The sequence below is a fragment of the Equus asinus genome, chromosome 6, assembly GCF_041296235.1.
Source record: "Equus asinus isolate D_3611 breed Donkey chromosome 6, EquAss-T2T_v2, whole genome shotgun sequence".
NCBI lineage: Eukaryota > Metazoa > Chordata > Mammalia > Perissodactyla > Equidae > Equus > Equus asinus.
Window position 1 is genome coordinate 93,958,373 of NC_091795.1, and position 24,457 is coordinate 93,982,829.

The 24,457-nt window shown below is 44.7% G+C and overlaps 2 protein-coding genes across 12 annotated transcripts in view; one reads left to right on the forward strand and one right to left on the reverse strand.

Annotated features, from left to right (window-relative positions):
- Positions 1-944: 944 nt before the first annotated feature.
- PDIA6 (protein disulfide isomerase family A member 6) lies at positions 945-24,227 on the forward strand. Its single transcript, XM_014864592.3, has 13 exons — positions 945-1,094; positions 6,565-6,706; positions 9,855-9,912; positions 10,570-10,696; positions 12,983-13,089; positions 14,546-14,676; positions 15,066-15,180; positions 15,720-15,860; positions 16,644-16,728; positions 16,858-16,930; positions 18,140-18,298; positions 22,203-22,299; positions 22,968-24,227. The coding sequence occupies exons 1-13, from the start codon at positions 1,076-1,078 to the stop codon at positions 23,034-23,036; spliced, it is 1,323 nt and encodes a 440-aa protein (XP_014720078.1). The 5' UTR covers positions 945-1,075; the 3' UTR covers positions 23,037-24,227.
- The window catches only part of ATP6V1C2 (ATPase H+ transporting V1 subunit C2), a 54,067-nt gene continuing 53,782 nt past the window's right edge, over positions 24,173-24,457 (reverse strand). For all 11 annotated transcript variants that reach the window (XR_011504206.1, XM_014864597.3, XM_070512613.1 and 8 more), the window contains one exon: positions 24,173-24,440. Coding sequence is in view for 10 of the 11 variants with exons in the window: in XM_014864597.3 (XP_014720083.1) it covers positions 24,351-24,440 (90 nt within the window). In the remaining variant the exon portion in view is untranslated. The remainder of the gene's footprint in view (positions 24,441-24,457) is intronic.

Genomic DNA, 24,457 nt, shown 5'->3' on the forward strand with positions numbered 1-24,457 from the left:
GCAAGTATTCCAGACTCAGCTCTGGTGCCACTTCCTCCAGGAAGCCCTACCAGTCACCACCACTCCTGGACTCCACTGTGCCCATAAATGCTCTAGCCAGAATCAGAGCTGTTTTATGCATTAAGCACTACAGAGAAATAAACCATTACTAACACAAAAAACAAAGTGCTCGAGTCCAAACGCAGGAGGGGAAATCTGAGTGGAAAGGTACCATAGTCTTAGCCCGTCGTGCTTAAAAACTTTACTTTTGCAAATTTTACAAAACACATGACCACGTGAACGCATCGCTAGGACCCCTTCCAGGGCGAGGAAGGAAACCCTGTACGTGCGGAGCCCTGAAGCTTAAGCCCCGCAGGGTTCCACAGAGCGAGGTCCTGTCTGTAAAAGGCATTGCACAGTTATGTGCCCTGGACATGGGAACCTTTAAAGTAACTCAACAAAACAAATACCTGTTCAATTATGGTATATACAGTAAGTGCTTAGCACATGCTTTTTTGACTGCATACTCGTCCGGACACAAGAAAAATTAACATGTCATCTAATAAGGTCCTAGATGCTCTGAGGGCCCAAAGAAAGTTATCCTCCCTGGGGACAAAGAGGGTTAAGGGGTGGGGAGTGGAGGGAGGCAAGGGATAAGCAAGACGTGGAACGGGGCTCGTCGGGGACAGGGACAGGGGGTGGGGCGGCCGAGAGAGAAGAAAAACCAGGTACTGGACTGTCAGCGGGAAAAGTACCGAAAGCCCAGGAGGGGCGGGATGATTCGAGGGCCCGGGCAAAAGGAGAGGTTGGTCAGCACCGCCCCGCCCCCCGCAAGTCCCTCCTTCCGCCGCTAGCCCCGCCTCCGTTAAAAAAACCAAACCGGGAACCTCTACCCGGCCGCCTCCCATTGGCTACGCGGGTGAGCGAAGCCTGCAGGGACCAATGAGCCGCGGCCACGGCTTGGCGAGCGCCTTCCGGCCCGCCCCCCGCGCCGCCTGGCGCCTGCCTGGTGGGCAGAGGGCGGGACCGGGGTGTCGGGGGCGCGGCGCGGCAGAGCTGAGGCGGCGGCGGGGTGCGCGGCGGCGCGGCGTTCGGCATGGCTCGCGTGGTGTTCGGTGAGCGCGGCCCCCTCCTCCAGGGGCCAGCTGGGGGTCCCGAGTCCCCACGGCGGGCCGCGGCCCGGGGGGCGGGCGGGCGCCTGGCCTTGGCCGGGCTGGCGCCGGGCGGGCGGGCGTGGGCCCGGCCCACGCGGGGGACCCGGGAGGGGACCCCGGGGGCGGCGGGGCCCCGGGGGCGAGGCTGCCCTTGGCCGGAGCCCCCGCGCCGACCCTCGGGCGGAGGGGAGGGCGCCCTCAGGGGGCTTCCGCTGCCCACCCGGAGGGAGCGCGTGCGCGGGCACGAGGGGGCCTGGGCTGCGCTCGGACCCAGGACCCGGGGACCGTGGGACAGTCCGAGCGCGGGGTGCCGAGCTCCCGGTGGAGGGGCGGCGGCCCGGCCGCGTTTGAGCCGCCCCGACCGGCCCTGGCTCGTCCCTGGCGGAGGGTGCGGATTGGGGGCGACGTAAAAGGAGGACCCTGTTCTGGGCCTGTCCTCAGACCCCAGAGTGTCCGGGAGAGTCGCGGGCGCCTCCCCGTGCGGCTGGTCCTTCCCACCTGTGCATGGAAGTCCTGCTTGTAAGAAAGGCTGAGACATCCAAACCCAGTCCTGGAAGGAGGCCTGGGGGGAGTCGCCTTAGAAAGGGAGCAGTGCCTTCCTCCCGAAGCTGGGCCCAGGGTGCAGGAGCGCTTCAGAGGTCATGAGGCTCGGTTTCGTTGTTACAAGTTCAGACTTTGCCACAACTAGAAGGACCCACAAGTAAAATAGACAACTATGTACTGTGGGGATTTGGGGAGAAAAAAAGCAGAAAAAAGAAAAAAAAAGTTCAGACTTTGATGCATTACGTAAATGTCTGGTGTAGACGCTACAGTGAGTGAGTTTGAGGATCCTGTCCTCTGGGCTCCCCCTAGTCCCAACCAAGGCGCTCCAGCAGTCCTTACCAGAACACTCTGGATCCAGACCACGGGGTTGGAGACCTGGCCGGCCCTCCTCCGTATTTCCTAGCTGTGTGACTGGGAGTAAGTTACTTAACCACTCTGGGCTACTATACCCCATAGCGTTGTTCTCGGGATGAATCAGTTACTGTATGTCTAAAGAGAGTAAACAGTGTATAAATATTTGCTGTATTCCTGTAGAGAGAGTAGAGGGAAAAAGAATTTAGTTTTTATTTAGTTGCCCATGAGTGCATTCAGAGTAGGCTCTCAAAAGAGTATGATTCTATCAATTAACTCGTTATTTTAATAAATGTAGTCAGCCTTCTTGGGAGCCCTGGTGGTTTCTAGATGAGTGCTTTGGGACCACGTACTCTTGCTGGCAGGTGTGGGACCGAGATGTTGCTGATGTGGATTTATAACAGCCGTAACTACCGTGGAGGAATAATGGGAAGCCACAGATGGCAAAACCATCTGCTCACATAGATTGTAGACACTCGGATGTTCCAGTTTCTCATTGGTGCTCCTTATCAGTGAGTGGAAGGGCGACGGGTGCTTCAGAACCAGATTATTGGTCAGCCTTGACCTGCTTTACCGTCTTAAGTGAGCCGAGGGTTTTGTTGTTTTCTTGAGGGTTTTTGTAGGGGGTAGTTACTGGCTACTTTTATGCTGTTGGTATTTATACATCTTTTCATCTGTTTTTCTGAGTATTGTGTAATTTGCTTCTAACCCTACCAGGTCAAATTGCCTTTTAAGGAATTTAGATTTCGAACCTTTACATCCAGACATTTCCACTGGATAGCCATTTATAAAGAGGGGAGGCTCTTGTGAGAACCAGGCAGGTTTTAAAGACAAGTACTTGACTAAAGTCTACTACCATTACTAGAAAAAAAAATAGCCCGAGTCTGTGTTACACTGAGTGTCGGTAGTCATGACCATCCTTGAGTGGAAAGGAAGCACCTTCCTGAGGTGAGAATCCCGGTCCAGCCCTTGGTGACTCCGGCCTGCTTGAACAGCTGAGGAGGAGAGTGCGTTCTGCAGCTCTGTCCCTGATTGGCAGGAGGAGGGAAGGAACCTGATTCTCCTGCCATGGTCCAGAGGATGACCCGCCTTGGCATTGTGCTCCTGCAGTCTCCAGTCCTTTGGTTAAAAATTCGGGTTGCATAACCATGTGCTCTTTCTAATTCCGTGGCCTTAGACAAGTTACCTTTGCTGTATCTCCATTTCCTGGACTGAAAATGGGCATGATGATACATACCACATAGAGTTCTTAAATGAGTTAATAGATCTTAGATGTTTAGAACCATGCCTGATACATAGTGTCATGTAAGTCTTAGTTAAGATGTCAGTTTCTGGAGGGTAGTTGGACAGGTATATATATTTATTCATAAAATGTATATATTTTATATATATAAATATTAGATACTCAATCCCCCTTGTAAGATTTTCTCTTAAGGAAATAATCATATTCATTTGGGGGGGGAAGTATAAGAATTTTCAGCATTGACCTGTTAATAATGAAAAATTGGGAACAATCAAGTTCTGTCAGCAGTGCATTGGCGCCATGATAGAGCCATTAAAAATGCTTACATGGGGGTAATGAGTAATCATTAATTACTTTCGTAGAAAATGTCTGTAATTTATTTTGAGTGAAAGAAGGTTACAGAAGGGGCAGAATAGTAAGATTGCATTTATATAAATACAATAACGTTTGAGACCACTGTGTTGTGTAGAGAGAGGTCAGTAAGGATATTCACCAAAATATCAGTAGTTTCTTCTAATGGGACTGTTGGTGGTTTTTCTCCCTTTTTTTCCATTTTTGAAAATTTCACAGTGAGCCCAATGTATTGAACAAATATCAATTCATATTAATTTTACAAAAAAAAGATAAATGTCTTTACAAGTAGTAGACCTCCCTAGGGGATTTTCTAGGACCAGTTTTTCTTTCAAGCTTATTCAGTATTAGGGCTGTCTCTGCTTAGGTCTTGATTTACTTGCTTTGTTAAATATGTCAAACTCTACTTAATCTCTCCTGCAGCAATGAAAAGATTATCGAGCAGCACCATCCAATAGAAAATAAACTTTATATGTAATTTAAGATTTTCTAGTAGCAATGTTTAAAAAGGCAAAAAGAACCAGGTGAAGTTAGTTTTAATATACGTTTACCTGATATATCTAAAATACTATTTCAAGAGCTAATCAATATAAAAAATATTAATGAGGTAGTTTACATTTTTTTTTCCTACCAAGTCTTTGAAATTCAGTTTGCTTTTTTTGTGTGTGTGAGGAAGATTGGCCCTGAGCTAACATCCATGCTGACCCTCCTCTACTTTATGTGGGATGCTGCCACAGCCCAGCTTGACAAGCAGTGCAGGTCCTTTCCTGGGATCCAAAGCTGTGAACCCTGGGCCGCTGAAGCAGAGAGTGCGAGCCCAACCACTATGCCACCAGGCCAGCCCCTCAGTGTGTTTTTTTTACACCTTCCGAACATCTCAGTTTGGGGTAGCCACATGTAGCTGGTGGCTACCGTATTGGATAGCACAGATAATCAAGGGAGCCCCACTTTGGCTGGCCTGACCTCCACCCACACTCACCCTCTCCCACCTCTTGAAATGGAAGAGGAGGTCATCCTGTCACGGGCCACCCCGTCCCCTACTCCTGACTCTGGGCATTTTGTTCCATTATGCCTTGTACTCTATCTTTAGTCTCTCCTCTTTCACGTATGTCTTCCCTTCCAGCTCAGATCACTCCCGTCTTTTTGTGTTTTCCTCCCCAAAGCCCCAGTATATAGTTGTATATCTTAGTTGTAGGTCATTCTGGAGCTTCTTTGGGGGACACTGCCACAGCATGGCTTGATGAGTGCTGCTGGGTCTGCACCCAGGGTGTGAACCCATGAACCCCCGGCTGCCGAAGCAGAGTGTGTGAACTCAACCACTCAGCCACGGAGCAGCCCCAGATCACTCCCATCTTTTTTTCTTTTTTTTTTTTTTAAGATTTTATTTTTTCCTTTTTCTCCCCAAAGCCCCCTGGTACATAGTTGTGTATTCTTCGTTGTGGGTTCTTCTAGTTGTGGCATGTGGGACGCTGCCTCAGCGTGGTCTGATGAGCAGTGCCATGTCCGCGCCCAGGATTCGAACCAACCAAACACTGGGCCGCCTGCAGCGGAGCGCGCGAACTTAACCACTCGGCCACGGGGCCAGCCCCTAGATCACTCCCATCTTTTAAAGAAACTTTCCTTCTGCCCCACATTTGCTTGCTCTCTCCTGCCCTTTATGATGAAACTTCTTTAAAAAGTGAGCTGTAGTTGTCACCAGCTTGTTCCCTCCTCCTCTCTCCAGTCTTGTGCAGACTGGCTGCTGCTTACTTTCACTACTCCACCACCACTGCCAGGGGCCCCGTGACCTCTTTGTCGTTATGTGCCCTGGACGTCTTCAGTCTTTTCTACTTGACCTCCCAGCAGCATTTGTTACTGTTACTCATTCTGTTTTTCCATTGGTCTGTGTGACGCTGCTCTCCTGATAAGTCCCCATCCACTGTCCACATTGCAGCCAGAATACATGCTCTTTCTAGAAAGCAAATCTGATCATACCCCCGGAATGAAAACCCTTTCTTTAGTGGCTTCACACCACCTTTAGTAAGTCCACAGTTTCATTTCGTAAGTTCCTACTATACTACCTATATCTATAATTCAAATGTAATATTCTTCAACAATGTAATTGTTATTCACGCCCATGGCATACTGAACCTTTTGATCTTGAGCACTAAAAGACAGCATGGTGTAATGGGAAGAGCTCGGAAGTAGAAGTCACAGAGCTGCCCTGCCTGTTAGACGCATGACCATCGTGGGCCACGTGATCTTTTTCTGCCTTTGTTTCCTTATTTACAAAATAGGGATGATTCCCGCTCTCTAGTTAGTAATGCTGGGAACAGTCAAGTGACAAATGGATTTGAAAGTGACTTGAAAGTGCTGTTAAGTGTAAGGTGGAGGATTTGGCAATAGAAAAATTAACATCGGTGTACATTCCTTTCAGAAGTAATTTACCATTGAGTTATTCCAAAAAGTTTCATTTGAAATCTTCCAAATCCTATTTACAAAATAAGCGTATGAAAACGTGACTAAGGTGGCGTAATAATGCACTACCTTAGAACACGGGTCAGTCTCACTTGTAATTCGTTGCATCAACAGATTAAAAGAAAGAAATTATATGATCATCCTCATAGGGTGGCAGTGATAGTCCTGCCTCATAGGGTGGTTGTAAAGAACGAGGGTGTTGATACCTGAAAAGCACTAAGAATAGTATTTAAAACTTTCTAGTGCAGCCCAAGAGGTGAGCGTGTGGACTGTCTGTTCCCTTCCTGCTGGGCACCGCACCAGTGGGAGTAAAATTCCAGGGGCCCCAGCAGCAGTCGGGGGGCAGGGCAGAGGGGTTAGGAGGGTCCTGGCCGGGGCCGTCCTGCGTGAAGGGCCCTGCTCAGCTGAGGAAGACTTGGCTTGCCCGGGTCTCCTGTCGGAGCATGAAGCCTGCCATTAATGGTGTGCTTTTTGTTGTTTCTCCAGGTCTGATGAGCTGCACCTTGTTTCTAGCAGTGAATGGTCTGTATTCCTCTAGTGATGATGTAATCGAATTAACTCCATCAAATTTCAACCGAGAAGTTATTCAGAGTGATAGTTTGTGGCTTGTAGAATTCTATGCTCCGTGGTAAGTATTATAAAATAGTTGTTGATTATTTATGTAGTATTTCTTCTAATTTTATCAAAGTGTGATTTTATTCAGCCGTCTAGTTTACTGCTGGTTTAAAAGAAGTAGAGGAGAGGGAAATGGGATACTCCACAAGTTCTGATCTGTTAAAGGCCTTGGAGATTAAGTCAATTAAAAAAAAAAAGATGGTTGAAGTAGCTAATTGTTGCAAGAAAGAAAAATAAAAGCCTTGTAATTTTAGGAAGATCTATATGATGAGGTAAGTGGGATGGAGGTGGAAGGGAAACTGGTTTTCTGCAGAAAGCATATTGGGTGAAGGAAAGGGAAGAATCAGTGATTGACTCCATTCTGTTTCTTGAAGAGCGTTGCTTCCAGAAATATGTAATTAGAAAATGTAGTTTACTTTTAAAAGTCTTCTCTTACTTTACCTTCATTGCTGGAAAAATCCCTTGTGGAGTGGATACATAATTATCATTGAAATTAAGGGTTCACAATTATATGTCATCAAAATACAGCATTGCACTAATTGTTTATGTATTACTGCGTTTAATGCAAACAAAACGAAAAACCAACAAATAGAAGTATGGAAACAGTACAAAATGTGCACGAGATTGTCACAGCTCTAAACTCGCAGGCCGCAAGTTCCTTGAGAGGCGACCCGAGCACCAGCAAGTGTGTATCTGTGCGGGTTAATTGCGTGGTGATCTGCGACCCAGACTAGTCCTTTTAGATGTGAGCTATGCCTTGTGAGCTCATGTAGGGTAGTAAGTGAAATGCTTACAAATTCTTCTTACCTGAGGTGGCGCATTTAAGGTATGCCTGATGAAAGGTTTCCCTTTATTGCTTTAATTTTTTCTTTGGAAGACCATGAAACCATTCAGTTCAGCAAAAAAACCTTCTATTTTAAAAGTTTATGTTGCCACATTGAATCCTGTTTCTCTTCATGCCTTTATTATTTTTTTTAAAAAAGCTCCTATTTGTCTTTTGCTTCTTAAATTCAAATGAGAATTCTATACAAATAGTAATTGTGCAAACATTTTTTAATGCCTTTGTATGCAGTTTTTACTAGTTTTGATCTTGTTTTGGGGAGCTACGATGTAAGAGAATATACTTCCTTCCCAACCTAAACCAGACGGCATAGCTGAGAAGACAGGATCTGGATGCGGGAGTTAGTTATTGTTACACGGGCAGAATTTTGCTTCCTAGTGTTGTGGGTCAGAGACTGTCTAATGAGGAGAGGTGCTTTTAACTTCTTTTTGTGCTTGGACTTCGGCAGCTTGGTGAAGGTTCCTATTTTCTACATGTATAAAATACAGCATATAGGATCACCAAGGAAACCTAAGATATTGAAATAATGTTATGAAATACTAAGATAAATCTTGATGTGGTTAGGTAGTACTCTTTTACTGGAGATCCAGCCGCAGGTCTAACAGCTAGCGACCACAATTCTGAGACAGTGATGAGTGTACGTGATGTTTAAAGACATCTGCAACAGCGATAGTGGTGATATGAAAATAGCCGTGATTTTTATTCGTGTCAAAGTCACAAGTACTGACCAACTGTGGTATGTTGTTAATGTTCGTAATTGAAGGAAACCCTAAATTTCAATTACAGGTTAGTGAAAATAGAGGGGTGTTTTCCCCACATCAGAGTTCACAGAGTCCCTGAATTTTTGTCCACTGATCCTTTGGGGGGTCTGTGGACCCAGGTGAAGAGCCCGTGGGTTAGAGGGTGTGCTGCTGTGTTTATATTTATTTGGCATTTCGATCTATCTTTACATCACTTAACATTGAAATAGGAGGGAGTATAGACTCTGACAGTCTCTGATTTGAGTCCTTTGATAGAATAAACTGAAACTAAAAGGGCATAAACTCCTGTGAAATTTTGGCCTCCTGGGCTTTTAAGTAGCTTACCTAAATAGCTAAACTTAACTATGTGTAAGTATGTAGAATCAGCATTTCAGGACATTTCCCTGAAAGATCCTGACTTCTAAAATAGTGGGTTAAGCTTAGGCCCCTGTGAAAGGCAGTACTACGCACTGATGAAGAATGTGGGATCTGGAGTCAGAAAGGCCTGTCAGGCAGCTGTCACTGGATGACTCTGTGATATTGGGTGGTCTTTACCGTCCCACGTGCTGTCTCATCGTCTGTAAAATAATAACAGCTAGGCCCGCCTTCAGGGTCCTGGTGCTGATGAAATCGTCTGTGAGGAGTGCTCGTCACGATGCTGGCACGTGGCATTTGGTCATTAGGTCCTTAGAGACCAAATTAGAATTCACTTTGTTTAAAAACAGCAAATCATCTGTGGATAAACTGGTTGTGGTTATCTTCATAAAACAGATGTTATACAACACTGAATGTGCACGGTATAGCTACCTACAACCTCAGTGAATGGTATAAATCAAACAGATTTGTGTGTATAGAATTTTTTAAAAGCACTTTTCTGTGTATTATGTTGCACAATTTTTTTCAAATACTAGTACCTAAAAGATTAAGGTTGTTTTTCCTTGTGTTCTTGTCTCTCTTGCTCTTTTGTCACCACCTTGTGGTGTCAAGTGCTTTTCAGCTTGTTAGGCTTACTGATTTGGGATTCTCTGTGCATTTTTAACTCTACAAGCTGCTTGTGGGAGCCAGAGAGCATTGAGGTTTAGGCTCTAATGCAGATGCGTCGTCGCTACAATGAAAAGTTTGGAGCAGATCAGGGAATGTCTCACCTTAATAGATGTAAGAATCACTAGTAGGACCCCAAACCCCTTCTCCGGGAACTCTGATTTCGTGGGGCCCAAGAATCTGCAGTTGCGTAGCCTGACAGCTGGGACCACACATAGAGGTGCACACTTGACCAGATAAACACTGAAGTTCCTGCTCAGGGATAGAGTTACTAACGATAAGAGTTTGTTTAAACTCTTTCAATATAATTGAACTGAGCAGTAGTTTAGAAGCTTTTTTTGTTATAATATGAAAAAGGGTTGTGGTGCAGTCATACAGTGCTGAGCCCCTTCCAGTCACTGATAGTGTTGGTTGGCGCTTGTTCCCCCTGCAGGCCCTCACCTCCAGTGCTTGTCACTCAGTAGACTGTTGGTGGATGTTTTTTGAATTGACGATCAAAGACTAATTGTTGTCTTATTTGTGTTTTCATCTCCTAAAAGGTGTGGCCACTGCCAAAGATTAACCCCAGAATGGAAAAAAGTAGCCACTGCGTTAAAAGTAAGTTTCTAAGATGTCCACATTCACCTGTATATGTTTAAATAAGTATACAAGCAGGTTTGATGTACAATAGGAAGTTACTTTGCATCTTATTTATGTATTTATTTATTTATTTTGGTGAGGAAGATTGGCTCTGAGCTCACACCTGTTGCCAGTCTTCCTCTATTTTCTATGTGGGATGCTGCCACCGTATGGCTTGATGAGTAGTGTAGGTCCACGCCTGGGATCTGAACCTGTGAACCCGAGCACAGAGTGGAGCACGTGGAGCTTAACCGCTGCTCCACCAAGATGGCCCCTAATTTGCATATTGAAGCTCAAAACCCTTTTTCTGGTGCCAAAATCATGTAAGGAGCAAAGGGATATGTATAAATTTTTGTGTTGTCTGTTTTTATCAATTCTGTTTCCCAGATAAATGACCTAACTACTCTTAGTCGTGCTCATTCTGGGAGCTGCAGAGCGGTCTCCATGGGCTGACTTGCGTTTCACCCTTCATTCGGTTCAGGCATGATTTCCCAGGCCACGGCCCTCATTAATTCCGACTGTAAACCATGCCCTGCCCTTCATTTTGTTTGTCAGTCTACGTGAATCAGATGATGGGTTCTTGTGGAATCTGCTTCAGTTGAAGGAAAAATAGGTATTTCTTTTGTATTTCCGCAGGATGTTGTAAAAGTTGGTGCAGTTGATGCAGATAAACATCAGTCCTTAGGAGGTCAATACGGTGTTCAGGGATTTCCTACCATTAAGATTTTTGGATCCAACAAAAACAGACCAGAAGATTATCAGGGTAAGGACTTTTCCTAACTTCTCCGTTCCCCTGGTCGGAATCTTAATTTGAGCAGGTAGGTGAAAAACAGGAGGGCCTAACTCGATAGTCAATTTAAACTATTGATGTTACTGTGGAATATTTTGCCTGAGGATCTTTATGCCTTGTAAACACATACAGTATTTGAGTATTAAAGCTGTTATGTAGTCTCCTATTGATAAGAAATAAGTACCACAAATTCTCCCTCTTGTGTAGATAAGTAAATTGTATTTGCTGTGACTCACTGAGGCAACTAAAGAGAGGATTCTGGCTCTAGACTCAAGGGTAAATGTTATTTTAGTCACTCTGTTCTTTCATAGAATAGTCCTGGTGTTTTATTTAAGATCTCACAAACAGATCATTATATTAGGAAAATCAGAATTGCTAGGTTGAGCTATATCCAGGGTCCTAATAAAAGTATTGGGCATAGTGTATTTAAATTATGCTCATTTGATCATTTTTTAAGATTTCATCACCTGGGGCATATCAGTGACTGAGCTTAGAGTCTGACGTCTTAGGTTTTGCTCTTTGTGAGAAGAACAAGTTTGTGGGGTTGGGCGGGGGGAGAATCAGCATCACAGGAAAGCAGAATGCTATTGTGTTGTCTGAACTTAGGGTCTTGCTTTGCATCAGCTGAGAGAGAAGACATCCTCAGAAAAGGGAAGCGAAGGGAGTGCGTGCAGAACCTAGAGAGGGAACTCTGAAGACAGCCTGGCCTGGGTGTAACTGCGGGCTAGACACAGCACCTAATCTCTGGACTTGCTTCTTACCTGTAAAATGGGGTGTGAAGACCTATTTTAGGCTGCTAGAAGTTGCATTGACAGAGTACATGTAAAGCATATAACTTGGTAAATATCGATGTAGTTGGTACATCTCCCAGCTGGGGGTCTACTTGGAGATAGGGCCTTAGACATGACATTTCTTCTAGACTCACCAGCTCTGAAGTCCCATAAAATGATCAGTTTCATTTTTCTGAGTAAACATCTGCTTTGGAATAATAGTTTGTTTGCTTTGCTAACTTATAAAAATAGAATGTTTAGAATGGGGGTTGACATTTGGCCTGCTGCATATTTTTGTAAATAAAGGTTTTCGAAAACAGTCATTCGCGTATTGCTTATGGCTACTTTCACACTAAAGCAGGAGAATTGAGTAGCAGCAACAGATAGTGTGGCCTGCCAAATGGAAAATAATTACTGTCTGGCCCTTTTCTGGAAGAGTTTGCTGACCTTTGGTCTAGAGTGAGAAAACCCTCTGTCGTCTTTCCTGGTTTATTTCTTGGTGTAGTTCCAGGTAAAGCTTGGTGGAAGGGGCACTGGCTCAGAAGATGGAGCAGAGGCTGTTTTTATGTTGAGGTCTTGCCTTCTGTGTGAGGAAGTGATGTGTGGTCCTGCCAACTAGGGATGTGTTACAAGATGCTCTGAACGTATTCAGAGCATTGCTGTGCTGTATTTCTTTCAATGTCAGGTCTGAAGTATTCTCAGAAGTTTTCCTCTCTCCCTGGGCAGTTTGATTAGAAAACTGTTTTTAAAAAAAGAAAGATGAAACTTTCTGAAGAGATTTTATTAGAGTTTTACCCTTGAACTCTGAAGATACCCTCATGGCATATATTATCCATATACTTGTGACTCAGTTAATGGCCCCTTTTTCTTGAGCATATAGTTTTTGGTAAACTTCCAAAGGCTGTTGTCATCACTGAGTTTTAGTACAGTTTGTTGCTTCTTGTATTAGGAGTAAGTTCAGCTACAGAATCTAAAAGCCTAAAATCACAGTGTTTTCTAAGCAAGGTAGCAAAAAGAGGCCCGGGATTGCTTTCCAGTTGCTTAGCTTCAGACCCCTCATAGCCTGCTTTGTCCATGGTCTTTTCTGTTATCTCATAGAAAAAGTTTCTTTTATTTTCCTCATTCGGTACTTCTCCTCCTTTTTTACCTAGATAGTTATTCATGTTATTCATCTGTGTACATTTTATATATTCAGTAAACATTTGTGAATTATTCCCATTAGGAGATGATATTTATAGGTGACCAGGACATTCTTGTTCCTGCTAATAACCTAAAACTGAAGAAGAGGAATTGGTTTTCCAAGTGTAAAGTCTAGCGTGAAATGTATGCTGGGGAGAAATTGACTCTCTCTTAAATACACCTGGTGTTAGGTCTGTGTGAACATCAGATGACACTGACAAATCTGTAAAGGTGCAAGTCTTTAGGTAGCATCAGACAGGCGCACAGCCCCCCAGCACCGTTCTTCTGATCATCCTTTGTCTTCCTGTAGGTGGCAGAAGTGGTGAGGCCATTGTAGATGCTGCTCTCAGTGCTCTGCGCCAGCTCGTCAAGGATCGCCTTGGGGGAAGGAGCGGTGGATATAGTTCTGGAAAACAGGTAAGGCTGTATGGTGTCAACTTTTAATGTGTGTGGTGATTGTGAAGCCTGAGTGTAAACTCCTTGTAGAAGATAATTTTTTGTTTTAACATTTTAAGTTGGTTATCTTTTATTTAAAAAATAACAGGAGGTTGAGTCAGCTGATCCCAGACAGAATCAGCCACCTAGCCTGCTCATTTGGCCACCTCAGAATCACTGTCACCATAGGCAGTCAGCCCCAGGGCGTCTTGCCACAACTGCAGGGCGAGACCCAGGCCCCCAGCTAGGCATCCTTGTCCCAGGCTGACAGAAGAGTTTGGACTGTAGAGGGAGAAAGAGCTCCAGGCCAAGGTTGCTGGGGCCCTGGGATCCCTGGCCTTCAGAGCTCCAAAGTGGAGAGACCAGCTCTCCTCCCCACTGACTTTGGGCAGACAAGGATGAAATTTGGATGACCTCTTGGCCTGTATCTGTGGCAGTCAGCCCAAAATCCCTGGAAAATTCTGCATAAATGGATAAGGAAGAAGAGAAAGAAGTTCCTGTTCTATGGATTGGTATTTTAGATGCCCCTGTATGAAGTTGTGAAGTTTAACCACGATGTACTTATGTTCTTGTGAGAAGACATTAAATTCTTACTGATGGGGGCTGGCCCCGTGGCCAAGTGGTTAAGTCCGTGTGCTTCCCTTCAGCGGTCCAGGGTTTCGCTGGTTCGGATCCTGACGCGGACATGGCACTGCTCATCAGGCCCTGCTGAGGCGGAGTCCCACATGCCACACCTAGAAGGACCCACAACTAGAACATAGGACTATGTACCGGGGAGATTTGGGGAGAAAAAGGAAACAAAAGAAAGATTGGCTACAGATGCTAGCTCAGGTGCCAATCTTAAAAAAAATAATAATTTCTTACTGATAAATATGTATAAAATGGCCCTTCTCTCTTCTAGGAGGCTGGTAAAACTAACTCTACACAGACTTCGAGTTTACAGAGATTTCATACTCTCGTGTTTTATTTCAAACTTAGGCGTTTAATGAGCCCAGCTGTCTTCCCTGCCTCCATGGCTGCTGGCCCAGGCCACACACAGCAAGATAGCCAGACTGACTGCTGCTTAGGGTTAGCACTGAAGAAATTTCTCTGAAAAAAGAGAAGGATTAATTGCAATTTTCAGCTTTCTTGATCTATGAAAAGGTAGTAACTAGTTATGTTTAGCATCCTGGGACACAGCGGCAGCTGTGTTTGAGTCTGAGTTAGAATAATGTTATTAAGGTGGTTCTTTGAGCCATGTTGAGGTTTCTCTTAAAAATAGTAGGTGATAGAGGTAAAAGTAACAGTAAGGAATGTCCCCAACCTGAGTAAAATAGTTTTCACTTGAAGGAAAAACTCAAAACTTTGGTAAGATGTAGAAGTAGTTAGTGCATTTAGAAGAGGAATAGTGTGCTTTTTGGCCAAATTGTAGTTTAATGTTTAATGTCACAAATGACAGGGTAGAAGTGAAAGCTCAAGTAAGAAAGATGTGATTGAGCTGACGGATGACAGCTTTGATAAGAACGTCCTTGACAGTGAAGATGTTTGGATGGTAGAGTTTTATGCTCCTTGGTGTGGACACTGTAAAAAGTAAGTGCTTTTTACTGAGTACTTTTTAAGTCGCGGTGGTTTTAGTGTGTTTGTCCAGCTCACTTTGAAAGAGCTGAACGGGAGCAGAGATGATCACCAGGCTCTCCTCCAGAAAAGCTCTGACTCTAAATGAATGTTAAACATTGGCATTAGTGCCAAGGGTTTCCTTTGTCATATCGTCAAGGGTTAACAGGGAGCTGGCATCCAGATTTGAGGGGAGTGACAAAGGCCTGGGAAGCAAATGTGTGAAGGGTCGCATCGTATCTTTCGTAAAGCTACACATAAAATGTTTTCCAAGTGTGATTTAACTGGATTGGGCAGAAAATGCACACAGAGTACTTGTGCTGAGAGTTGAAATACCCTTTTAAAGTGAATATATTTTTCTACAGCCTGGAGCCAGAATGGGCAGCTGCAGCTACAGAGGTCAAAGAGCAAACGAAAGGGAAAGTGAAACTCGCAGCTGTGGACGCTACCGTCAACCAGGTGCTGGCCAGCCGCTATGGGGTGAGTGTATCCCTCAGGCCCATTTCTCTGTGAAATACGCAGTATTTTCAACTGTGACTTCGTGCAGGACTCCAGGCCCCCCTGTGAGGTAGGAGGGGAGATGGTTAGCCATTTTGTAATGAAGAAATTAAGTCACTTTATTGTCATAATGAATTAGTGAGTCTGGAACTCAGGACGGTTGTTTTGTTTTTCTTTTCCCCCAGTCTCACTACTGTGTGCTCACTGTGACTTTCAACTTGCCCAAGCTTTTACAGGTTGTTCATGTGGTATTTGAAGTTGGTCCGTTTGTTCTAGAGCAGACACATCGTATCCAAACCCTGGATACGTACTTGATACAATTTGGCTAAGCCTGGCTGTCAGGCTGTTAAAACCCCCTGATTACAGACCTCTGTGTGTTATCCCTTAGACAGTGATGCAGGCTAGGGAGTATTTTTGTTACATTAAATTACCTATAAGGTAGTTTTAGAAACCGTAAAGATTATTGTATTTCTTACTAAATGTTAATTTGATTTTGTACTCTGATCTTTTTTTTTAAATAGATTAGGGGATTTCCTACAATCAAGATATTTCAGAAGGGCGAGTCTCCTGTGGATTACGATGGGGGGCGGACAAGATCAGACATCATTTCACGGGCCCTCGATTTGTTTTCTGATAACGCCCCACCTCCTGAGCTGCTTGAGGTAACGGCTTCAGTCATTCCTAGTAAGGAAAGCTCTTCCAGTCTGATGGGGGTGTTAAAGCAGTGACCCTCTTTTTGTCTCTTCACATTAGCTCTTTCCCTTTTTTAAAATGCTTTCTTTTAAGTGTTTTATGTACTTTCAAATGGGCAAAACCTATCTGATAAATTGCTGCTTTTCATACCTTTTAGTACTAAAATAATTGCACTATGAGCAAAAGTGTACCTAAGCTTCTTAAAAATAGATTGGATCCAGCCACTTCCATTTATTGTTCTCGAAATAATAGCTAACATTTATTGAGCACCTAACCCTGTCGCAGACACTGTTCTGCTTTTATGTAGATTTTTCTCTTTTAGTTCTCCCATTAGCACTTAGAGGTAGATACTATTTTTATTTTCATTTTGCATATAAGGAAACTGAGGCATAGAGAGCCTCAAAGTCACATAACTATGTAGTACGTATAAATATGTCTGTCTGTCTAAATGATTAAGTGTCAGAGCCAGGCTATGGCCAGGCGTTCTGATTGTAGAGACCGTGTATATTTGCCAGTGCCTCACCAGCAGCACAGATAGATGGCTTTGGAAGAAATGATAGAAATCCTTTACAGAACGTTATTGTTGGTCTTTCTGTAAAGCATATAAGGTGGTATTATAGAAGTCTTACCTATCTCTTGAATTGCTTTGCTTTTTAATGAAAGTGATGGTGCTAAGTCTTTGTATTCACGCTTACCTTTGGGTTTTGCATCATGTGGCCTTCCAACTGTCCCTTGTGTTTTGGGTCCCACAGATCATCAACGAGGACATCGCCAAGAAGACATGTGAGGAGCATCAGCTCTGTGTCGTGGCTGTGCTGCCCCATATTCTTGATACTGGTACGATGAACTGGAACTCGCTTGCCCTTAGTTGTTCTGTGCTACCTGCTCTGAGGACACTTTCTAAATGGATTAATGATACAGACGCCTTTATTTTTACCTTTAAAAATTTTTCTCTGTTTAAATCAGGAGCTGCAGGCAGAAATTCTTATTTGGAAGTTCTTCTGAAGTTGGCAGACAAATACAAAAAGAAAATGTGGGGGTAAGTTATTGAACTTATTATCTGAGTGTCGTTTGGACAGGAGAGTGTAGTGCTTATTGAAAGTATCTGGTTCCCTCTGGGTTTCTGTAGGATGTCTTCTTTTGTGTGCCTTGGCATGTTTTTTTCTTTAAAATACAAAAATAATCATCATCTAGGAGGAAAAGAAGTAATGCAGGTCTCTTATTTATTAGACACTTATTTGTACCACAGCATACTTTTTCTCATAGGAATCGTGTTTTAAATGGTGATTGGGGTCCCAGGCTAGCAAGCAAAAACTTAAATTAGTAACAAATGAGTTCTGGTACAACCTTGAAGTCTAGATAAGGAAGCGGAAACAGAAGCGTGTTTCTTCACCCTCTCCTGCGTGAGGGCTGGATCTGGGCAGACTTTTTAAATAAAGTACGTCTCCGTCTCCTTCCTGCTTGTCTTTTTGCTTCTCATCCTCAGTATGCGTTGCTGTCCCAGGTACCTCGTGGCACTTGCTGTCACTCTCACAATGACCTTGTGCCTTCGTTAGTTCAGCGAGTGTTTATTGTGTGACACGCTCTGAAGTTCTTTATTCTGCACCATTGTAGAAGTTGCGTCAAGAAATTGGGTTGAGCATTTCTATGTGTATTGAATAATGACATATCCATAACTTTTTAAAAGAAGTTATTACACTTCTAAAGAGCACACAGATAATCCAGATGATATTGGTAGGGTTTCAGGTAATAAAGACAGCAAATTCATCAAATTTAGTGAGTAATGTTTTGGGAGCTGCGAGAACTGTCTTATAGATGGACCAATCCATTCTGGAGTTAGGGTTTAGGGAACGTAAGAGAGGAGCTGTGGTTACTTAAGAGCACGTCTACAGTACATTATTCAAAAAACTTACCTTCTGCTTTCCATTTATTTCTGCACCCATTTCATTCCATAAAATATTTGAAGTGTAATGGACAAAGAGAACAGTTTAGTGGTACCAGAGGGTGGGGCGGTTGGGGAGTGGGCACAACGGGTGAAGGGGCACATTTATATGGTGACTGACACATAATAATATACAACTGAAATTTCACAATGTCATTAACTATTAATGACCTTAATTAAAAAGATATTTTTACTTTAAAAAATACACATATTTGAAGTGTAGTCTTTTGTTCTTTAATTAAAATCTGCTAGATTCTAATTACTTTGAAAGGGATCTCTGCTCTGAAAACCAGTCTGCTTTTCTAGGTGGCTGTGGACAGAAGCTGGAGCCCAGTCTGAGCTCGAGACTGCACTGGGCATTGGCGGGTTTGGATACCCCGCCATGGCAGCCATTAATGCGCGCAAGATGAAATTTGCCCTTCTGAAAGGATCTTTCAGTGAGCAAGGCATTAACGAGTTTCTCAGGTAATTTCTTGCCTTCCTGAGTTGTTCTCATTTTGTTTGGTACTGTTGCAGTTTTTTTTTTTTTTTCAAAACTAGGTTTACATAGACCAGGCGATAATGGAATTATTTTGCATTTGACATTCCAGAGAGTTAGATGTTTATAAAAATTAGAGCTCATCTTCCTGAGCTTTGTTCTCGTTTCCATGGAAGCATTCTGTGTAGTGGATGATGCTAATACTTTCCTGTTCTCAGGCCAACTCCTTCTTCTGGCAGTTGGCACTGGCTCTTCCTGATTCTCCGAAGGGTCTCCTAAGGGTCGCCCATCCCCCCAGCGTGCTTTGTCCCCTGTCTTCGGGTGCTGTGGTCTCCATCCCCACGGCGTGCTTTGTCCCCTGTCTTCGGGTGGTGTGGTCTCCATCCCCACGGCGTGCTTTGTCCCCTGTCTTCGGGTGCTGTGGTCTCCATCCCCCCAGCGTGCTTTGTCCCCTGTCCTGGGGTGCTGTGGTCTCCATCCCCCCAGCGTGCTTTGTCCCCTGTCTTCGGGTGCTGTGGTCTCCATCCCCACGGCGTGCTTTGTCCCCTGTCTTCAGGTGCTGTGGTCTTCATCCCCACGGCGTGCTTTGTCCCCTGTCCTGGGGTGCTGTGGTCTCCATTTCTGGCAGTTGGCTTTAGAATGTCAGTATTGAAAATGGGTATACATACTAAAGTAACTCCAACAGTGTGCAAATGACTGGATGCTTTCTCAACGTCAAACCCAATTTATAGAGCTTACTACCGTGTGCTGCTAGTCAACGCATCCTAAAACTGACTGTGGTCATCTTTTAGGCAAATGCAAGGCATTGACCCTGTGCTTTCTCTCAGATGTGTGGTAATTTGATTAAGGCTTCTTCCCGTAACTGTGAGCTCCATGAAGCTGAATCTCTTGCACAGTATTTTCTCTCTGGTCACTGCTCAGGAGCCTGGCTGATGACAAGCTCTTGGTAAATAGTTCATGAATGAATGAACCCTGGCTGCTGGAACAGTTTCGATTAGGAAAGGTAGCACTGCCCTCGAGGGGCTTCCTGTTCATCAGCAGACGGCACATTGAAGGAGGACTGCTGAACGATGTCCTTATCCTTTTTCAGCAGCTAATTCCAATGTTGAAAACTTAGGAAACGTCTGAGAATAGTAAGCAATAGTGAGATTGAGCCTTTGCACTCACTTATTGGAAATTACAGGTTCTTACCCCAGCTTTAATTTTATTTACGTTTACTTTCAACCAGGTTTCCTCTTCTAGTTTTTTAAGTACAGAGGAGGTATGCGCTTCATGGAAAAGGTGCAGGGACGATAGCATGTTGTAAACCTGAGCCAGTTACTTTTGTGCTTGAGATCATACAGGCCAGTGGGTCTGATCATACAGGCCAGTGGGTCTCAAACTTTGTGCCCTGGAGGTGGCAGAAAACCTCGGAACCTGCTTGGTCCAATGGAGAAAAGTGTGTGGGGATGAATAGGAAGGAAACAAGCTGCCTGCCGGTGTATTGTTTCTAGCTGCATGGGAATCCGGTTTTCTAAGAACTGAACGTGCAGAGAGCACAGCACCGGTGAGGAGCCTGCGTCCAACGGTCAGTCCCGGGCCTGGCCGAGAGCTGGTGTCTGCGTCTGCCTAGTGGCGAGAGGCACTGACACGCAGCCTTGAAAAACCACAGAACTGCCGCCCTCTGGCTGTTGGAAAATCAAAAACAAAAATACCATCGGTGCAAGTGTGCAGTTTTTCAGACAGCCCATAGAAGTTTAACGTAGTAACGATGAAGCTAAGCTAACAGTTTATGAATGTAGTGGCAGCGATTGAAAGCTGTGATCGACCCACGATGACATTAGTGATTCCCGCGTCTTTCCCTGAGATGGTCGTGTGTGTTCCTCCTGGGGCAGCAGCCCGAAGATAGAAGTACATGACTGTGCATTATGCACCCGGAAGGGCAGAAAGGACTCGAGTTTACTGTCAGTTCGTGGCTCTTCAGTTTGAAAGCAGCAGCCAGAGTTCTCGGGATCTGTCTGTTAGAAGAGGTCTCTGTTAGCATTTAGCCTGCAGAGAAAATGGTGGCGGGGGAGAAGCCTAACTGGGCTATTAAAAAACCTTTTTTTTTAAGCAACTGAACTCTGCTCTGAAGGCACAGTTCCCTCAGAATTTTGTTACTATTTAAAGGAGGTTTGGCATCTTCCCATTAGTCTTTGTTTGCCCTTGCTGCTGACTTTAAGGAAGCAAGCTTTTTGTTTTTCAAGCACCAACCCCATCCACCAAATGTCCAGTAGCAGATACGTTGGCATTTTATTGAAAAGGCTCATGTTTAGAGATGATGAATAACCTGATTAAGGACACAAAACTAACATGAGGTAGAACCGCTGGCTTTTTATTATTCACATGCGTTTGTATTTCCCACATGAGCCAGAGCTTGGATTGGCCTGTGCCCCTTCCTGGTAAACTGAGCCATTCTAGCGTAGATTTTAGACAGACTGAGAGACACAGGTCTGACTTCCTGTGTGGAATACCTCTCTTCTGCCCGTACATTGGCATGGCAGTCAGCATCCTGTCCTGTGTGACATGTACAGTTCAGTGAATGGTGGTAAAGTGGGTTGTAGAGCATATGAGAACCCTCTTTTCTAATGTAACTGATATATCTACTAGGTTTCTCAACATTGGCACCTTGACATTTTGGGCTGGATAGTTGGTTTGTCCTGTTTATTATAGGATGTTTGGTAGCCCCCCTGGCCTCTACCTTTTAGATGCCAGCAGCATCCGCTACACACACAGTGTGTGACAATCAAAAATGTCTGCAGATGGGCCAGCCCTGTGGCATAGCGGTTAAGTTCGCCCACTCCACTTCAGCATCCTGAGGTTCGCCAGTTCAGATCCTGGGCGCGGATCTATGCACTGCTTATCAGGCCATGCTGTGGCAGGCATCCCACATATAAAGTAGAGGAAGATAGGCACAGATGTTAGCTCAGGGCCAGTCTTCTTCAGCAAAAAGAGGAGGATTGGCAGTGGATGTTAGCTCAGGGCTAATCTTCCTCAAAAGAAAAAATGTCTGCAGACATTGCCAGATGTCCTCTGGGGACAAAAATTGCCCCCATTTAAGAACCACCGATATACATTGTGAAAAATGCAAAGTAGCCAAAGGTGATGGATAAAATTACCCAGTTTTTCCCACCATGCAGGTAGCCGTTGTCAGACACATACAGGAAACTTGGTATCCTGTTGGGCGTTTTTTCTCTTTTGCCCATATCCCAAGCACCCTGCACTGGAGGATATTGAGGCTTCTTTCAAGGAATCCTTGCTCACGTGTGGTGACTGCCTCTCCATCTTTCCAGTGACGTGTTTTCTGTCAAGACCCGCCAAAGTCAAGGCTAACATGCTGTTCCACAGCATAGCTCTTCTCTGTCTCCAGCCTGAGGTGTGAGAGAATGGCCACCGATGTCTGTGCTCCTTTGCGAGGTCTCCAGTGTCTGGGGCTGCTCTGAGTGCCGCTGCTAGAAATCCGAGGAAAGGAACTGAATTTTAGTTTAAGACGCTATCTTTCAGAAAGCCTCTCTGGGGTCTTAAGTTAGTCTAGAATTTTGTTGATCCAGTGTCATTCTTGGTTTTGCCCATGTTCTAAATCAACTTTGATAGTTTTTACATACTTAATTTGTATTTTGGTAAAGTACATTTGCTATTTTTTTAAGTTATTGGTAGTACCTGGCCTTATCTGCTGCCAAGGCCTTAGTCAGGAATTTCATGCCTGGTTATATTATTGTTGCTGACTGGAAAGATCATTCTATTCATGAGGTGTTTTTCAGGAGCAAGAGGTGAGAAATGCCTCTGCATAGACAGAGTAGGCAATTATTTTAAAAAGTAGTTTCTTCGTCAGCAGTCCGTTGTGAACCTGTGTGTTTTGGTTGTTTCCCTCAGGGAGCTCTCCTTCGGGCGCGGATCCACAGCCCCTGTGGGAGGTGGGGCGTTCCCTGCCATCAGCACCAGAGAGCCTTGGGACGGCAAAGACGGCGAGGTGAGTCCCCAGGGCCCGAGGCTGTGTGTGCAGGACTCTTTGTTGGGGCTCTCGTCCATCCTCTTGGACTTTCCAGATCCCCCTGCATCTTGGTTTCTTGTAGATTGAGTCGTTGCCCTCAGACCTGAGCCTTGGCCAGATGCCAGAGATACCTTCATCTCAGGGGCCATTCGGGAGGGTCTTCAAGACCCTTCACCCCGTCCGCCCTATTCAAAAGTGCTGTGTGGCATCTGGTACTCCTGACGGAGGCGGCCACGATGCATTTCAGTAGTGAGGCTGCTCTCCTCATCACTACCCCTACGGTGAACTTCACCTGGAGTTCATTTACTTTTGTCTCAGAGAAATGCAAAATTGCAGCTTTGGAATTGGCGTTTATTCCGGTACACTTCTGCCCCATCCTCCTCAAAAGGACCAGTTAAATAGCTGTCGGTTTTCAGAGGTGAGTGGTAGGTTAAAATCGTGTTGCGTGTAAGTTCTCAGCTTTTCCATCTGTCTGATAGTAGGCAAAGGTAAAAGCAGGAGCTGGGTTATTGGGGAGAAGCAGGCTTTGTCATCCGAGTTCCTCTGGGAATGAGCATGTCCCTACAGAGTGAGACGGTGAGCTCGCAGGCGCCCTCTCGTTCTGCAGTGGACCCTGCCCGGCCTCACGGCGGTTTTCTGTGTTGCAGCTTCCCGTGGAAGACGACATTGACCTCAGCGACGTGGAGCTCGACGACTTAGAGAAGGATGAGTTGTGAGGGCTCAGCACAGACTTCAGTTTTCTTTTCTTGGGAGCAGATTTTTCCAGCAGTGAAGGAACATTCTTTACAATCAGATGAATCTACCAGTGGCCTTTTCCACCAAGAAGTAGCACTTGATTGGTCATTTGAAACACTGCAACAGTGAACTTGTGCATCTCAAGAAAACAATGAAAAATTCTATGAATTGTTGTAGCCAGTGGATTCGGTTGTATTCTGTTATGTGATACTTTGAAGAAAACTGATGGGCTCTCAAAACACTTCCCCCTCCCTCTGCCGCTTGAGTGTCCTTGGGGGCTGTTTCTCATACGTAAGTTTTTTAATGTGATTCTTTCATTTGAATATTAATGGCTTTTTTCCATTAAAGAATAAAATACTATTTTGGACAATGCCAATAAATGTATGAAATTAGTGTCCACATCATAACCTCAGAGTCTGACGTTTAGCCGGTAAATCAATGTTCTGAAGGGGTGACCTGATGTCTCCTCTCTACAGACTTGTGATTCAGATGAGAACATCAGGAGGCCTATCACACTGATTTACAGGGGTCCCGCCAGGTCAGGTTCCATCTGTAAATATGAAATGGAAAGCAAGTTTATATAGAAGATGAAAAACAATGGGTTGTCAGTTGAGAACTGCGTTTTGTGCCCAATATTTTGTCTTTGGGCCATCATCAGTGACTAAGAGAATATAGCTGGTTATACAGTTAGCTCAAGGTTTTTTGTTGTTTAAAATTTTTTTTTTTTTTTTTGAGGAAGATTAGCCCTGAGCTAACCTCTGCCGCCAATCCTCCTCTTTTTGCTGAGGAAGACTGACCCTGAGCTAACATCTGTGCCCGTCTTCCTTTACTTTATATGTGGGATGCCTACCAACACATGGTGTGCCAAGCGGTGCCATGTCTGTACCCGGGATCCAAACCAGCAAACCCCAGGCCGCTGAAGCAGAAGGTGCAAACAACCTCTGCGCCACCAGGCCGGCCCGTAGCTCATGGTTTTTAATGTTACTACTAAGCCCTCACAAAATGTCCACTAAGATTTGAGATACGGCAGCAGGTTAACAATTTATAGGCAGTTCCCCTTTGTGTAAAACATTCACAAAATTGAAGTTTTGAATTATGTTGGAATATGAGACGAAAGGACTGAGAGCATTTCTTTATTGTAACTTAAAAAAAATAAATACAATTGTAACTAACTTTTGTGAGCAATTTCTCTAAAAATTTAAATTCTGTAGGACATTTAAACTGCTCGGGCTGAGGGAAAGAAGCCTCCGTGTGGTCTGCATGGGTGCGACAGCTTAGTGTGCCAGCTCGTCTTTCTAGTCAAGGAGACTGAGGTCGATGTGGAAGTAGACGTAAGGAAAGTAATCCTGGCTGTTGAGCTGCAGCCCAGGGATCTCCACGGACGCCTGCGAAGGAAGACACA